This window comes from Nymphaea colorata, chromosome 6 (genome assembly GCF_008831285.2).
Source record: "Nymphaea colorata isolate Beijing-Zhang1983 chromosome 6, ASM883128v2, whole genome shotgun sequence".
In the NCBI taxonomy this organism is placed as follows: Eukaryota; Viridiplantae; Streptophyta; class Magnoliopsida; order Nymphaeales; family Nymphaeaceae; genus Nymphaea; species Nymphaea colorata.
In genome coordinates this window covers 14,069,347-14,083,363 of record NC_045143.1, presented here as the reverse complement: position 1 = coordinate 14,083,363, position 14,017 = coordinate 14,069,347, and the positions used below count along the sequence as shown (strand labels likewise).

At 40.9% G+C, this 14,017-nt stretch overlaps 1 protein-coding gene across 1 annotated transcript; it reads right to left on the bottom strand.

The window, feature by feature from the left end:
- Nucleotides 1-388: 388 nt before the first annotated feature.
- LOC116256516 (uncharacterized) lies at nucleotides 389-13,659 on the bottom strand. Its single transcript, XM_031632898.2, has 7 exons — nucleotides 13,337-13,659; nucleotides 12,710-12,810; nucleotides 11,998-12,066; nucleotides 11,784-11,842; nucleotides 9,481-9,541; nucleotides 9,355-9,408; nucleotides 389-929 (listed from the first exon to the last, which is right to left on the bottom strand). The coding sequence occupies exons 1-7, from the start codon at nucleotides 13,554-13,556 to the stop codon at nucleotides 657-659; spliced, it is 837 nt and encodes a 278-aa protein (XP_031488758.1). The 5' UTR covers nucleotides 13,557-13,659; the 3' UTR covers nucleotides 389-656.
- Nucleotides 13,660-14,017: the final 358 nt, after the last annotated feature.

Sequence of the window (14,017 nt, the reverse complement as noted above, 5' to 3'; positions counted from 1 at the left end):
GGGTATTGATCATCCATGCAAACATGCCGAGCGTCATCTTTATCATACCCTTCAATTAATACCCAACTTTGCTTTATGCAGATGACCATGTGTTAATGGAAAGCCGATTACACGATCGTGAACATGTTTCTTGGATCATGTGAGGAACACGATCCCATGGCCAAGATATTTCACTCTCACAAAACAACAAACTCAGGTAAAAGATGTAGCCTTTTAGACTTGCCATCCTGGCTGTGCCAACTAGTGCAAATAGGATGGATACATTTGCTCTAGAAATCCACTCATATGACTGAAAAGAGGGTAGGTTACCCCGGAAGCACAGCCCTGGATGAGACCAAAATCGTGTAATGTAGTATTAGGAAAATCGCTCAAATAAAGTAACCAATGCTTCGGTCAAAATCTGCAATTTTTTACTCAAAACATGTTAATAGGAAAGAGAAAACCTAGCGTGAAAGAGACCACTGCCACTTCATCTTCACATGCACAATTTCAAATCCATCAAGGAAGAAGAATAGGCAATTGCTCTTCATTCATTAGCTAGTTTCTCCACAAAAATAATCAACACATACATATAAACCAAACCACCCACTCCCCTTTTTTTTCTCTCCCTGAACAGCAACCTCAGCAAGTAAGAGGCATATCGCAACATCAGTAAGTTAACAAAATATGTCTTCTTTCATGAAAACTTTACTAGGAGAGGAACCAGAATGGAGTTGCATCTGCTCATATCCAAGTTGCCTTGATGCTTCATACAGAGCAATGCCCACACTCACAGACAAATTCAGGCAACGGACGTAAGTTTCTACCATTGGTATCCTGAGGGTTCCACCTCCATAGGGTCCATTTGTGCAGTCATTGAGCACCTCTGGGAGTAATCCAGAAGTTTCAGAACCAAATACTAGCCAGTCCCCACACTTAAATGAGAAATCCTGTAATTACAATGGCAGCCAGTTAACAGTGAAAACTCACAACCAAATATTTATAGGTATTCCAATGCCAGAAACACAAGGTACAGCTCAAGCTGACATTGAGATAGAAAAGACCAATCACGATACCATGCTGCTCTATAAGATGAATAAATTTCAATTCAGAGATATGTCCACGGTTTTTCTTAATTTAAAAGATTGTCTATAAGAAGGGGGATAACCTCACGTAGTTTGATGGGAGGCCACTTGAAAATAATAATTTTGGTGAAACTATCAAGCTACCTTGTTTGACCTGAATTGGTTAGCAAGGTTGCTGATTAGATCTTAACCTGTTAGCCACTGCTAACAGGTACCACACTTAACAGAACTAAACCCTTGCAAAACTCACGCACACGTCAACCCCAATCCCAGATTAGGGTTCTCCTCCAAGAGGAAACACCAAATATTCCTGTGATCCTCCCTCTTCTAGTAAGTGACCCTTTTTATGGGCATTATCGGGTCAGTCCAATGGACCTGACCCATGGTCTCCTACCCGGTATCTAACAATACTTCCCCCTTCGAAAACACCTTGTCCTCAAGGTGTGAGTGGCAGAGTAGGAATCACTGATGGGTGAGAATAATCCTTCCATGCCAACTTGTGCTACATTTCCCATGTATGTAAATGCAACTGCCAAGATAATGTGTCTCATGACAATATGTGTGAAGAAGTATGTTGCTCTACAATTGCCCAAGCGTTCATCTTCCTTGAAGGCCTGCAATTTAACCCAGTGATCGGCACCACAACGCATCCCTGGATGCTCCTTTTTACACGTAATCAAGTGAGTGTACTTAGTACAGTGAGCAAACATTCCTTGGATTTCAGCAAGTCGGCATAATGGGGTTGTCACTTGAGGAGGGAAGAGCCAAAGTGTGTGATCCAAATAAGGTGTTATTTCTGACCAGCTGAACTGCTCAAAACCCTTAACGCCCTCCCTTTCTCCTTGCACCATTAGTTTCTTCATAGGGCATGCCTTCAAATTCATGCTCAGGGAAACTACAGGCCTCCACATTAAGGTAGTTTCCGGTGTCCACCCTGTCCTGACCAGAGCAAAGATAACAAAATAATTATAGGGTATGTTTTATCTTCCGTCCCACAAGAATGAGAAACTACCTATGTCACCAAGGTGCGGGGTGCTGGTGCCGGTGCCAGCACAGCATATTTCAAAAAATTTAGGTGCAGTGAGAGTATTTATTATTATAATAATAATAATATATATAATATATACGACAAAAAATTGTCTATAAACCACAAAATTATTAAATAACAAAATCAAAATTGCAATTTGCTAATCATGATATCATTATCAATCATCAATTCGACACAACAACAAAAAATATACTATAGTTTTGAGTTCACAGTATCACACAGTCATACTTCATACATCAAATATTACATCATCACTCACAGTTGCGTTCCAGTTCCACTTCCACCAATACCTTGATTTTCTTCAATGCTTTCAACGATATCATCATCATCATACTCCTCAGCAGTTGAAGTCTCTCACTTCATAGAAAACCTCTCTCGACCGACCACACAAACAAACCAGGACTCTCGAGGTTGCATCGGTATTCTAGAAACGTAAACACAAAAGAAAACAACAAACATTTTCACAAACAATTGCACTCAACGTCCATTATACCAGAGGAAAAAAGAACAGTAGAGTGAGAGAACAACACACTAAAATAGAGACAAGACGTGACAAAACACTAGAACAGAGAGAAATCAAAATCGGAGCGCGATATTAAAATCAAACAATAAAAAGAAAAAAACACACTGCTGCAAAGAGTGAGAGAGAGAGTTTACCTTCCTAAAATGCAGCTTCATTCGTGAGTGAAAAAGAAGTGGAAAGATGTGAAAGAAGAATAGAGAGGATGGAGGTAGAAATCAGACACTGAGAGAGCAGCGGACACCGGACAGAGATGATGCCGCCGGTAGAGGTAGAAAATGGAGAGAGCAGCGGACGCCAGTCGCAGTGGAGAGAGAGAGAGAGAGCAGCAGCAAGGGGCGAGACGATCGTGCCCTATTTCAAATTTGTTAAAAATAAAAAAAACCCCAAAAAATGAACGGAAATGGACAAGGTGCGGTTTGACCGCACCCGACTCGCGTAAAAACGCGAGTCGGGTGCACGTCCAAAAAAGACTATTTTAGTCGGGTGTGGTCAGCCGCACCCGACTCAACTATGTGAATCTGGGTCGCACCTGCACCCACACCCGCGTCGAGCGGAGAGAGAGAGAGAGCAGCAGCAAGGGGTGAGACGATCGTAGCCTATTTTGAATTTGTTAAAAATAAAAGAAACCCCAAAAATGGATGGGAATGGACATGGTGTGGTTTGACCGCACCCGACTCGAGTCAAAACGCGAGTCGGGTGCATGTTCGAAAAGACTATTTTAGTCGGGTGTGGTCAGCCGCACCCGACTCAACTTTGACTAGTTTGGGTGCGAATCTGGATCGTACTTGCACCTGCACTTGCGTCGCGTCGATGCGGGTGCGGGTCCAGAAATGGCGCACCCTGGTGACTTAGGAAACCACTCTTCCCCCACCAGCATGTTCCATAACATGCATTCTATGCCAGAGTTGGATAGGTAAGCATCGATGAGCGAAACTGCTCAGCTTCAACTAATTTCACTTTTGAGTAAGTCAAAGGTGATATGGACTGTATAAATGAAATTTTGGCTTCGGGTGAAGAGAGTGAACTATCACCCATGATCGAGTAGAACTCCATTTCCAATACATGAGTTTTTTTCCCAAGAGGTCCATGGTCAAAGCAATCTGTGATTGAAACTTGCAAAATCGATGTATCATCGTACCACTTAGCTATCACGCAAACCTTCACATGAAAAGGGTCAATGAAATGCATGGCTAACATCTTCCCTCTGGTCCAGTCACACTCACAATCCATTCCCACATTGGGCTTCCTTGTGGTCACTCTTACCCCCTCATCAGCTCCTTGTTCGTGGAAAGCCAGCACGTGCAACTCACCATTTTCACTTACCAATTTGGGGCATCTACTAATGTCGACAGTAACCCAAACTTTAGAAGCAATGCTGGAATTATGAACCATTCTAAAACCTTCAGAGCCTTATGATATGTCTCCCTTCCAACCATCCATGCATTACCAATGCTTAGGCTTGAGCCAATTTCTAAGGTTGAGAGCGGATGTCCCAAGGCCTCACTCCCATAGATGCCAATAGTCATTTTTTTTTTTTTAACTTCTAACAGGTTTTTCTGTTTTTCTTTTCCACTTCACCATTTAAATTCAGGCCTGGAGGCACCTGCAACACAACCTGTCCCGCAATTGCTGGTTTATTTGTACATTCCTTGATGTCTTGTATAATTTGTCTTGCTCTCATGTGGAGATAGTTCACCACAGCTTTCTGTGTGTCTAGAGGGCTGCTTGGTTCAAGACAACAAGATAGAAAGATGATCTCCCTCCAATTCTAAAGATCCCTTCCAAGACCCTCCCCAACAGCATATGCCCAAACTTTTCCCATAGCAGTAATACGAATAAGAGTGGCCCTCCATATCAGTATATATGCATTCTTTACCATCGAAGGTGTGCTCTCCTTGCACCATCTTGCATTAGGAATGGCCACTAGGACCTTCCCACTATCAATTTTTGAGTAAGGAACTCCCATACCAACCATGATTTTATCCATCTCCTCCAGGTAGTCTTGTTGGCCTTGTAAAAGCTGCCACACTGCAAGACTATTCTTGTGAAAGAAATGAAAGAATGCATTGAGACACCCACACCAAAGAGTGTCAGCATTGTCAAGGTGCTTCCCTAACTTTTCCTCATCCATTAAAGGAATTATTTTCAAACTAGTAATGACAATCCCGTCAAGGTTGGGAGTGACAATTTCTGGCTTCAAGAATTGGGACACTGGTATAGTTAGCCTTATTCTTCTAAGGCGCATACTTCTCTGACTTTGGGTTGTTTCCCAAGCCTTGCCCAGCTGAGGATTTTCTACAGCTTGCTCCTCAACAGCAGCATCAATTGGAAAATCAAATCTAATGGCTCCTTCTGTTGCTCACAGTAAACCAGATTGCGGCAGGTCATCTGGACCATCAATCTCTCCCCCTCTCCTTGTAATCAGCCTATGATTTCATCCCCAATGGTCTGATATCCCTCAAAAGCCTTGCAAGATCTTGAAGGGCCCTTCGATCTTTATGAGGGTTTTCCCTGATTCTCATAAATTTGCCATTGGTAAGAGAATGCCCGATGTTGAACTTGCCCCTTTTCGGGACCTGATTGCAAATCACCAAGGGAAAAAGATCACCAACTGTAATAACGAATAATGGTGCCTGAGATCTTCATTCCCTCCAGCCTACGTGCATCTTGCTTTGAGTTGCCAGCCTTGTCTTCTCATTGACTGCCTAACTATTCATGCCATTCCACCACGATGGTTTCCATGGCTGCTTTGCACTCCTTCCATTCTCATGTGAGGCCTCCAGCAGAGTGATTTGCCGCTCTGCCGATAACTCCACATAAACATAAGAAGAATTATGTGTACCTTGCCTTTTGACTATTGGCGATAGAGCAATGGTGCCTTTCTTGGGTGATTGAACGAACATGCCCCCATGGCCTAAATGGTGCTTCCCAATTCCAACCTAAGTCACCATGGTGCGGCAGAAATGGACCCACACCCGCGTCGACGCGATGCGGGTGCGGTTGCTGGTGCGACCCAGATTCGCACCCAAACTGCACCTGCTCAAGGGGTCACACCCAAACTGTAGCGGTAAGGATATAAGGCAGTAGGGAGAGAGAGAGTGCGGGAGAAAGGGCGGTAGGGAGAGGAGAGGGAGTGTGGGAGAGAGGGTATGAGAGCTTGCCTGCCGGAGTGAGAGTGCAGATAGAAAGGGAAACAAACAGAGAGCTAAGGACAGAGGAAGAGGGACGACTCGAAAGCTCGGGATAGAGGGAGAGGGACGACACACTTTGGAGGAACAGGGAGAGCAAGGGTGAGGGGGACTGAAGGGGAGACGAAAAGAGGGCGAGTGAAGAGCGTGGGAGGAAGAGAGTGCAGACAAAGAAGGCTCGGGCGAAACAGGGTGAAAAGGAAGGGGGAAACAGATGGGAGAGAAAAAAAAAAAAACCCTAGTTACCCTAATCGCCGCCGCACCGCACTGCCACCGCTGCTCTTCCTCCACCTTGTTCTTCTCTGCGTCGGATGCTCACCTGTAGAATGAGAGGGCGACGAAAAGGGAGACAAAGAGGAAGAGAAATGAGAGGGCAACGAAAAGGGAAAAGGGAGACAAAGAGGAAGAGGAGAAGGGGAACCCACGTCGGGTCCTGACCCCTATCGGATATTACTTGCACTTGCCCGATCCGGATCAGATATTGAGTCAAATATAAACTCCGTGGGATCATATGTTACTTATTAAAGCAGATATCTAAGTTTAGATATTTGTTTGAATCTCATATAATATTAATATATATTATATATAATGTTTACAATTTTTTGTCATATATATTTATATATATTAATATATTATAATAATAAATTAATAATAATAATAATAAATACAATCGCCGCACTGTCGCACCCAAATTTTTTGAGATGTGCCATACTGGCATCCGCACCCGCATAGACGAACATCCAAGATATCATCGACACCCTGTAAGAACTAGCCTGTGCCTTTTTCATCAACATCAACAATTTTTTGGCCATTTTCTTGTAGGTTCTCCTCTTCACTGCCTGCAATCTCTTGCTTCATGACCTCAACATGAGGGAAATTATTGTCTCTACCATAAAAAGTGAGGTTGATGATAGACTTTCTTAACCGTCTCTTCATCTTGAGAGGCAGACGCTATACTTGCTACTTGTTCTCCATCCTTGTATGAGAACTCTGGAATGTTCTCGGCTCCTATGTTGTTAAGCAACTGTTCCAGCAAACCCCTGAAAACCTTTTGCTGGGCCGTCATTCCCAATCCCTATTCCATGGATTCCAGGGACTGCTCGATCCTTCCAATGCTCCTTTCCATTGTCTCCATGTAAATGCCCATCATTTGCTGCTCTTCATCCCATTGTCTACAGAAGGATTCAAGAATTGTGTGATCCTCACATGCAAGATCCTCAAAAGTAGGGGTGGGCGTTAGGCCGGGCCACCGGCAGGGGCCCAGGCCCCCGATGGGCTGCCCAGATCAACCCGACCTGGGCCCAATCCGGCCCGATTAATTTTTAAAATTATTTTTCATTATTAATAATATATATTTATTATTAAAAATATAGTTTATATTGAGAAAACATATTTTATATTTTAAAAAATAGTTTTTTTTTTAATCGGGCCAGGCCTGGGCCCGGGTTTCGGGTATCGGGCTGGTCCCGAACCGGTCCTTACAGGGTTGGCCTGATGCCCACCCCTACTAAAAAAAGCCACTATGAGGAGGTGGTCGGCTTGGTGAGGAGGACGACCGGCTCTGATACCATTGTTAGCCACTGCTAATAGGTACCACACTTAACAGAACTAAACTCTTGCAAAACTTATACATACGCCAACCCCAGTTCCAGATTTGGGTTCTCCTCCAAGAGGAAACACCAAATATTCCTGCGATCCTCCCTCTTCTGGTATGTGACCCTTTTTATGGGCATTATCAGGTCAGTCCAATGGACCGACCCATGGTCTCCTACCCGGTATCTAACATAACCACAACCAACAGATAGGGCTACATTAGGTCTACGAAATAACATTTTCTGTATTAGAAACATCTAATTGGAAAACTGTTGTAAAAGGCGTGCATTTTGTATTTTATAGCATACCAAACACTGAAATGTCTGTAAACCTACAAAAACAACATTAAGTGTGGAACAATGTATGCCTCATCAGATTACAAGGGCCAGCTTCACACTCCGATGTGCACCATGCAAATGAGGCACATCATATAGTCCGTTCATTGCAGTGTTTCTAAATCTTTTGTAAACCTCATGTTTTTGTTTAGCTTTCAACCTTGTCAGTTTGCACTGTGTGAGCTTTTCTTTTCACCAATGCTATTTCTCTTTACAACTTTTCCTGTATATCCATTCGGCAGTGTATTTTCTGCAGTTATCTGCGATTCTTCCTATGCATCAGGAATGAAAATGATATTGTAATAACAACAGAAATAACTGCAAACAAGGTATAGACCACCTGAGGAGAACTGAAATTAACTGGTCAACAGATGTCGGATAGCTTAAAAACTAAAAACTGCCATTAAAGATGTAGGGACCAGGGAATTTGTGACGATTTTTTACTTTTTCAGCCAAGGTTTTGGACTATCGCTAATCACAGACAGCCGATTTTGTTAAAATCAGGTGGCTGTGATCATCCGGCAACATAAGGCCGACAGGTTTGCATGTACAGTAGCTTTAGCTTAGTGCCAATATTTATTTGCTGATAGACAGAACATGCATTTATCAATTTTTATTATTTTTAGGAGAAACCTTATGATTTGAAACTTGTGTATGCATGTATAATAGCTTTACTTTCTTTGCGCTTATGTGTAACTTCAATATTTATTGTTTTACTTTAGCTTACATTTTATGCTCTGAAGCATACACTTCATTTCAAGGTTGAGTGTTGTGTTTCGGTGCACTTGAATGTTTTTGAGTCTTTGACAACATTCTTTGGGCCAAAATTGAGGAAAAAAGAACTGCTCCAGGGGAGAAATTTTCCAGAAAATGGTCCGTCCATTAATGGCAAATTTGCAAGACAGAAATTACCTTATGCCCTTTCCAAACCTTAACTGCTGGAAAGCCATCCTTGGTTAACAGCTGCCCCACCTTTTGGTGGCAGCTGCCAGGTGCTCATGCATGACTGTTCACTGAATTACACCTTAGACATAGCAACCGTCCAAGGGAAGGACTCATTGTCATTGATAAAGAAAAGATAGAGAGGTTTTTGCAGAATACCATAAGATGGTGCATTTGCAAATATTTCCTGTAATACGGATCGTTTCCAAAAAATCCAGAGAAAAATTCAAAGTTATCCGTCTACTCTAGATATGTAAGATATGTTTGTGAAATGCACCAGTGGTATTTGCAGGAATGCTTTGTCACATAAAGTAACCAGGTCCCCGACTATCATTGATGACAAAGGTATAAAATGATGATCAGCCCTTAAGCTCTGTTTGGTAACCGGTCAAAGGTGATTATGCATTCTGAAAAGTGGGATGACAAATTCAAATATAAGTGTGAATAAAATCTTCAGACTCTCAGAGGGACTAATTTTCTCAATCGATGCAGAAACTAGAAACCTAAACTGCATCAAATATGCAAGTCTATGGATAAGACTATACCAGTCTAAAGCATTGTCAAGAATGTCAGGTTCGACCATGCCAGCAACCTTGAAGGAAATAAACTCAGAAAAAATAATACAGGAGAATAACACAGAGCAACTAATCCAGAAACTCACAGAATGTGTTATAGTCCCTCTCTTGGTGAAGGCCAGCAGTCGCTTTTCTCCTTCCTGGTTTTATTTAAGGTCATGTTCAAATGCACTTGCGATTTACAGATATTCTAAACAACCAAGAACAGATACCTGCTGCTTGAAGTAGCCTTGGAATTCAGCCCAGGACCTATGGACTTTTACTATGACATATCTGATTCCAAGGTTAAGTCAAGAATCACTAACTGAGTGTAGAACATGGCCATAATATAGATTTTGCACACTAACACCAAGCTGATATGCACAATTTGGAACATAAAGTTAAAATTCAGCATGGGGTTTACATCTTTCTAGAAGTAAAAGGCATATCTGATTCCAAGGTTAAGTCAAGAATCACTAACTGAGTGTAGAACATGGCCATAATATAGATTTTGCACACTAACACCAAGCTGATATGCAGTTATGCACAATTTGGAACATAAAGTTAAAATTCAGCATGGGGTTAAAATCTTTCTAGAAGTAAAAGGAAATGCTAGAAAAGGAAAATTTGGACTTGCTAGATACAATCATTTGAGTTTCCAACAGCGAAAGGAAACAGTTAGAATTTTTTTTTTTTTTCTACTAACAAGTTATAAATAACATGTAACTTCAATAGAAAGTTAGAACATCAAGATATACTGTTTTTAGGAAAATACAGCTTTTCAGTATATGAAACATACAAACAATATGAATAAACAGAAACTCAAAAAGACTTAAACTTTGAGATTATCAGATAAATGTCACATTAAGGCCACGAATATGATAATTCTAGAAAAGCACAAACTGAGAATACTCACGATCTAAGTCACATAGGTACTTTAGTAAGGTCCACGTACCCGTGTCGCCATATCCGTACCCAAAATGGGTACTTGGACACACTTGGGTACCTTTAGGCTTTAGATTCAAACTACTTCATTTTACTTTGATTTAATTTTTTTTACCTTACTTTCATTCTATTCTTAGAGTTATTGTTCATTTATATTTATATCACTTGTTTATTAAAATGTTGCTTTCATTTTGATTTTTTTGTGTTATTTTGCATACGTACATACATATATGCTACCGTACCCCCGTACCCCCGTACCCACATTTTTTAAAGTTGTCGTGTTCATACCTGTACCTCCGCACCCGTACCCAAACTGTACCTGTACCCATGTGACTTGGCTCACGATGTTTGTGGCATTATATCGTTGAGCTTATCAGATAAATACCAGACTAAAGGCATGGTAGTATTAGAAAAGCAGCACTGAAAATCATCTTGATGCTTTTGGTGTTATAATTGTTGTAAGAAATGATAGGATGACAGCATTTTCATGACATTTATGGTATAGGTTCAACACCTCTCCCTCCCCCACCCAAGGCTGGGCCGGCCCGGCCCGGTATGGGCTGGGAAAATCCCGGCCCGGGCAGGGCCCGGGCCCGACAACCAGGCCCCGCCCGGCCCGTTTAGACCTGGTAAGTTAAAAAATATATATATTTTTTATTTTTTTTGTTTTAATAATATTTTTTTATTCTTAATAAATACATTTTATATTTAAAAAATGTTATTTTATAATTAAAAAAATTTAATTTAAATGGGCCGGGCCAGGCCGGGCCCGGAACGAGACCCGGGTCGGGCCAGCCCGGCCCGGCTCGATACCCACCCCTACCCCCACCCTTTCAAAAATACATATGCACATATACATCACACCATTCCCATAGTTACATGATGGAGGCTACTTCTAAGCCTCGGAGGTCAGAGAGGTTTTATGGAGACTCCAAAAGGAAGACATATTAATTCTCAGTTTCCAGATCCAATATTATACTCCTCTATGCCTATACAGTGTTCTTCTGAGTAAAGTATAATGGTAATCATACATACGCATCATTTCATGGAATGAACAAAGCTGAAAAAATACTTGGTTAACAGCAATCACTAAGTGCCCATTTCAAGGATGCGGATCCAAAATGGATCCAAGTTTGCATATAGTTTTTGCTACCATATCAACAACAATAAACGAGGGCTGGCTTAGAATAATAAACCTTAATATCCCAAACTTCTCACATGTTTACTCATTGAGAAAATCACTGCTTGACACATTTCTTCCCATTTGAGATAGTATCTGAAAATTTATGCATACATCTGAAGTTCCTACAGAAAATGGGTCACATATTTAGTAATTTACGAAAAATTGTTGAAAAAAAAAATATGTGTCAGTGGTTAGTGAAGGAAATAATAAAAAAAATTGCATCAAAGATAGAGAATAGTGGTACTCAATGAATAGGCAGGAGACTTGTTCGAACAAAAGGCAGGAAATAATAATCAATCATCACATATAGAAATAGTGATTGTCAATGAGTAGACAGCAGGAGACTGTTCATTCAGTTTGAAAATGCAGCGAGAAAATCATAGCTCCAGACTTATTACAGAAGGATACGGCCAATAGTCCAGCCCAGCACGCTTTAGTTTGGCATCATCAATTTGAAATCCTAAAGGCTACAGAATGATGCAAAGCGATGTTAGTATCCCTAAATTTTCTCAACAGCAGAAAGAAAAAAATAGACATGAAAGTATGCACAAATGAAGACAAATGGCAGTGACATATCTCACAGATTTTAAGTGAATTGCATAAACAAATTTAGCAAGCATACCCCAACAAGGTGAAGACCAACAGCTGAAGCCGCACAAGTTCTAGCAATGCATCCAGTATTTCCAGGAATCTACCAAGGAACCAAAAAGCAAAGCCTTCAAAATAAAAAATGATCAAAGCCAAGGATTTAAGACTAAACTTAATACCAATTGCTTGTTTAAGGCTACAGCTGGAAATTTTACATATTGAAACCGAGTGGTACTTTAACTGGGTGGTGACAGAGAAAAAGAACTGTTAGACCTATAAGAAAGAGTGAAAAACGGACCATCCCACTTCTAACCATCTTTTATGTTATGCTTTATATTATATCAATTATCAATTGCCACAATATATATGCACATAAATGCACAATGCATATATATATATATATATATATATACAAGATTGCAAAAATGTGCATTTATTTAGTATTCTAATTCTACTTGACAACTTTTTACTTATTAGTTGTTAATTGTTCTTTTGTAATTGTATAACTGTAAGTTGTGTTCAACGCTCATCAACTATGGTTATTTGATTATATATACTTGTTAGTGATTTGTTATTTTATGGATATTTCAACTTATTCATTGACTTTTAGTAAAAAAGCAAGTAGGTCAGTCACCGAGTGAACTTGCTGATTCAGGATACAGTCTTCAGCCGATCCGAGTCCAATCCCCAAGTTTGCCAACCATGGTTTAGAAAGAAAAAGTGGCATATCAACAATAAAGCTGTACCTGAGGAGAAACTAATACAACTTGGAGGAGTTTACTGGATGATGGTTCATTAGCAGCTTCAACAATCCCAGATGAACATTTACCAACATCAGCCTTCTCAGCTGGTTAAAAAAAGAAAACATTGACAAAGAATGAACAACTCTGTCAACACAGAAACCAGCGACCGTGCAAATGCAACGGCAGGCAGAAAGCATATTAGTTTAAATGGATAACAATAATTATTGCATATTGTGGTAGAGTTATCAAAGATAAAGGCTATTCACGTCTCTTTTAACCCTACATTTTCAACACAACCAGCAAGTAAAGAAAAGCGCGTCCAAAACTAAAAGCGCCGCAAAGTACAGAACAAAATCCATGTCAAATAGGCTTTGGCACAAATCCAGGATATGCACTCTGAACGCCAAATTCGTCTCTTGTTCAAGAAGTTCACCTTCTTCAGGACTAATTCTACACTTTGTATATCTTATTTCACCAGTTGAGGAATCTAATGCTCTGTAGCTTACAAACTTCAGGAAACCAAAACATTTACTGGCGCCAAAGTTTCCTTTGAATAGACACAGAATGATAGGAATTCTAACAAAAGAGAGACTTAAAACACCACATAACAAAAGAAAACCGAACGCTCACCTGCGGAGTGATTTTTGAACCTTCGCGGAGAAAATGAAGAAGAAGGAGAGGGCAGGTGAAGTTTCGATTGAAACTCTACAGTACGTCTGATAGTCGTCGCCCTCGTCGGCAAAAATGGAGGGACTGGCATGGAAACGTTATTAAGGCGAGACGGCAGCTCAGTATTGCAGGAATGAATTGGTGGACCCAAATTTGGGGTTCGGAGAGGCGATGGCTTCATCTCCCTCCTTTCTTTATGGAACTGAAGGCAATATACTTGCTCTTAACAGTCCGCCCCTCGGCATATCTTCCGCTCGGAGGGAATATATGGGCACCTGACCTCCCTCCAAAGCTTTGTGTACGTTGATACGGGTTCCCTAACTATGTCTTTTTTTTTTTTTTTTGAAAAAATTAGAAATCGGCACTCATGTTTTGGGCGTATAACGTTTTGGTCCTCAACTTTTAAAAGCTATCAAGGAGGCCCTCATTTATAGCTAATATTCACAAATCCCCAGCCTCTGTTATGGAAACAGAGGGCGAGTGGTTACTTTTCTTTTTAATGGCAAGAATACCCCTCAGTCTTACATCGGGACTATGAAGCTCTCACTAGAGGGAGAGAAGAAGACTGGGATTCTGTTGTTCGGGTTTGGGTGCTATTGTCATTTGGATTATGTTGTTGCCATTCAGCCTGTCATTGAGCTT

Excerpts from the sequence above, each read along its gene's own strand:
- LOC116256516 (XM_031632898.2), bottom strand. The coding sequence starts at position 13,556 with ATGAAGCCATCGCCTCTCCGAACCCCAAATTTGGGTCCACCAATTCAT. Across the intron at positions 9,409-9,480 it reads AAGGCTACTTCAAGCAGCAG|GAAGGAGAAAAGCGACTGCT; the intron begins GTATCTGTTCTT and ends AAATAAAACCAG. Across the intron at positions 930-9,354 it reads GAGGGACTATAACACATTCT|GATTTCTCATTTAAGTGTGG; the intron begins GTGAGTTTCTGG and ends TTGTAATTACAG.